General features: G+C 39.8%; 1 protein-coding gene across 1 annotated transcript in view; it reads right to left on the bottom strand.

The window, feature by feature from the left end:
- Positions 1–2,788, bottom strand: part of TRIP4 (thyroid hormone receptor interactor 4) — a 101,023-nt gene that overhangs the window by 59,027 nt on the left and 39,208 nt on the right. Inside the window, exon 7 of the mRNA XM_023510005.1 lies at positions 1,668–1,794. Within this exon, the coding sequence (XP_023365773.1) occupies positions 1,668–1,794 (127 nt within the window). The remainder of the gene's footprint in view (positions 1–1,667; positions 1,795–2,788) is intronic.

Here is a 2,788-nt window from a genome sequence, read left to right as displayed (position 1 = left end):
TCTCATACAATATTTTCCCAGGCCAATTTCTTCAAGCATTTTCCCTGTACTCTCTTCTTATATTTTTATAGTTTCATGTCTTTTTTTTTTTTTTTTGGAGACAGTCTCAAGTTGTCCCCTGAGTAGAGTGCTATGGTATCAGAGCTCATAGCAACCTCAAACACTTGGGCTCAAATGATCCTCTTGGCTTATTTATTTATTTATTTATTTTGAGACAGAGTTTTAGAATGTCACCCTTGGTAGAGTGCAATGGCGTCACAGCTCATGGCAACCTCAAACTCTTGGGCTTAAGCGATTCTCTTGCCTCAGCCTCCCAAGTAGTTGGGACTACAGGCACCTGCCACAATGCCTGGCTAGTCATTGTTGTTTAGTAGGCCTGGGCCGGGTTCAAACCTACCAGCACAGTGCATGTGGCTGGCACCCTAACCACAGAGTTACAGGCACTGAGCCTCCTTTTTTTTTTTTTTAAAAGACACAGTCTCACTTTGCTGCCCACTGAAGAGTGCTGTACTGTCATAACTCACAGCAATCTCAAACTCTTTGGCTCAAGCAATTCTCTTGCCTCAGCCTCCCAAGTAGCTAGGACTACAGGCGCCCACAAGGCTCTGCTATTTTTAGAGATGGGGTCTCACTCTTGCTCAGGTTGTACTCAGAGCAATCGATTCATTTTGGCCTCCTAGAGTGCTAGGATTATAGGCATGAGTCACCACACCCAGCCTTTTTTTCCTTGTTTTTAAGAGGCGGTCTCACTATTGCATAGTCTGGCCTCCAATTCCTAAGCACAAGTAATCCTCCTGCTCAGCTCAGCCTCCTTGGCTCCCAAGTAGCTGGGACTATAGGGCATGTGCCACTGTACCTGGCCAACATTTAAGTTCTTTAGTGTCTCATCCTACCTAACCCTACTCTAATTCTCATGATAATTTACTTTATGAGTCCTATCTAGGTAGCCTGTCTTTACTACTACCTATATATATACATAAATCATATGCTTTAATACACATATATCTTTGCTCTTATAGTTCATTCTGTTTGGAATATTTTTCCCCACCATGTCTAAGTATCCATTTTCTTGAATATTTACTTTAACGAATGCCAGCTTCTCTGTAAAACCTTTTGATTTTCCCCAACTAGAGGCAGGCTTTCTCTCCTCTGGATTTCCACAACACTTAATTTATATGCTATTACTTTAGAGCTGCTTATGTAGATCTTTTTCCCTACTAGTCTGTGAGTTCCTTGAGGACAGAATCAGTATCTGATCATTTACTGCTGTACTTATCACTAGTAGATGCTTATGTACTGGACAATAATATGAATGATGACAATGAATGAGTGAATTAATAAATTAATTTCAAACACTACTTTATAGGACTATCCATATTTTATAAAAGATAAAGAAAGAACATTAACAAAAGGACCATGAGATTATTTTCTAAATTTATGTAGTACTTAACAAAACCCTCTCCTGAGAAATTCTAAGAAGATAATTCAGGTCTACTTGCCAGAGTGCTACAATAAAAATTAGAAAAAAATGAGTCAGAGAATAAGGTTGGCGGGTGTGTTTTAAGAGTGAATTTGTTATCTAAAGCTTATGAAATAGACACATTTAAAAGGGAAAATATACGGGTCCAAACTTCCCTCATTATCAGTCAGAGCAAAGGTTCACTAACCTGGGGAGGGGACTGGTACAGACTGGGATTTACCAGAACTCCCAAAGGATCTTCAGAAGCTCTATCCAATTTGGTCAGTGGCTGGTTCAAGGTTCCATTGGCAATGGCCTGTATTGTCTCATCTAGCCTGTGATAACAAACCAAAAAATGCAATAATTGGTAATATTCTATGCTTAGAATGCCCTTACTTACATCAACATAAAATGCTTAAATAGTAATAAAATTTGGAATTCAAAGAGGAGTCCTGTAAGACCTTCCCTGCTCCCCATCCCAACTTCCTCTTTTTACAACAAAACCCTAAGGAATAAGAGTTAGCAAATGTTCCAGAAAACCAAGAAAATAGACAGGGCATACTATAATCATTCATCTAGTTAATAATATCATTAAATACACCAAGATTATATCAGTTGCCTAGAAATAGCCTGACTCCACAAAAGAGTATTCTATGGCAGCTTATCTACTCAACACACCTTACACACTTAGTTGTCTACCTACTTTACAGTCCCTTCTCCATCCCTCCATGTTGATCTAAATTCTACCCTTGCTTCAAGGCTCAGTAGTTCTAAAAAGGCACCCTACAGGCCCAGCAGAGAAGTGTTTACTTCTTTCGGTAAAGCTCTGGAGCATTTACGAGCAAAACATTAATCATGGATACTTCTCATCTTTTTTTCCTCTTTTTTTTGAGACAGAGTCTTAAGCTGTCACCCTGGGTAGAGTGCTGTGGCATCACAGCTAACAGCAACCTCAAACTCTTGCGCTTAAGCAATTCTCTTGCCTCAGCCTCCCTGGTAGCTAGGACTACAGGCACCCACCACAACTCCCGGCTATTTTGTTGTTGTTGCAATTGTCATTGTTGCTTTACATGGCCCAGGCCAGGTTCAAACCCACCAGCCTCAGTGTATGTGGCTGGTGTCCTACCCACTGAGGCACAGGCACCACCAGATACATCTCATCTTATAACTATGGTAGGCAGGCATTTGCCTCTAAACCCATAAAAATGTAATGATTTTCATTTAAAGACTATAAAATCCTATTGGTTATTAAGAGATCATAGGCCCTGTAGGAAAACTATCTTGTTCCATTCTGTAGTTCTATAGCACTTTCTTTTTTTTTTTTTTTTT

The sequence above is a fragment of the Otolemur garnettii genome, unplaced genomic scaffold, assembly GCF_000181295.1.
Source record: "Otolemur garnettii isolate 467f Iridium unplaced genomic scaffold, OtoGar3 scaffold00011, whole genome shotgun sequence".
Lineage (NCBI taxonomy): Eukaryota > Metazoa > Chordata > Mammalia > Primates > Galagidae > Otolemur > Otolemur garnettii.
The sequence above is the reverse complement of the archived record's forward strand: the minus strand, read 5'-3'. Positions and strand labels throughout refer to the sequence as shown.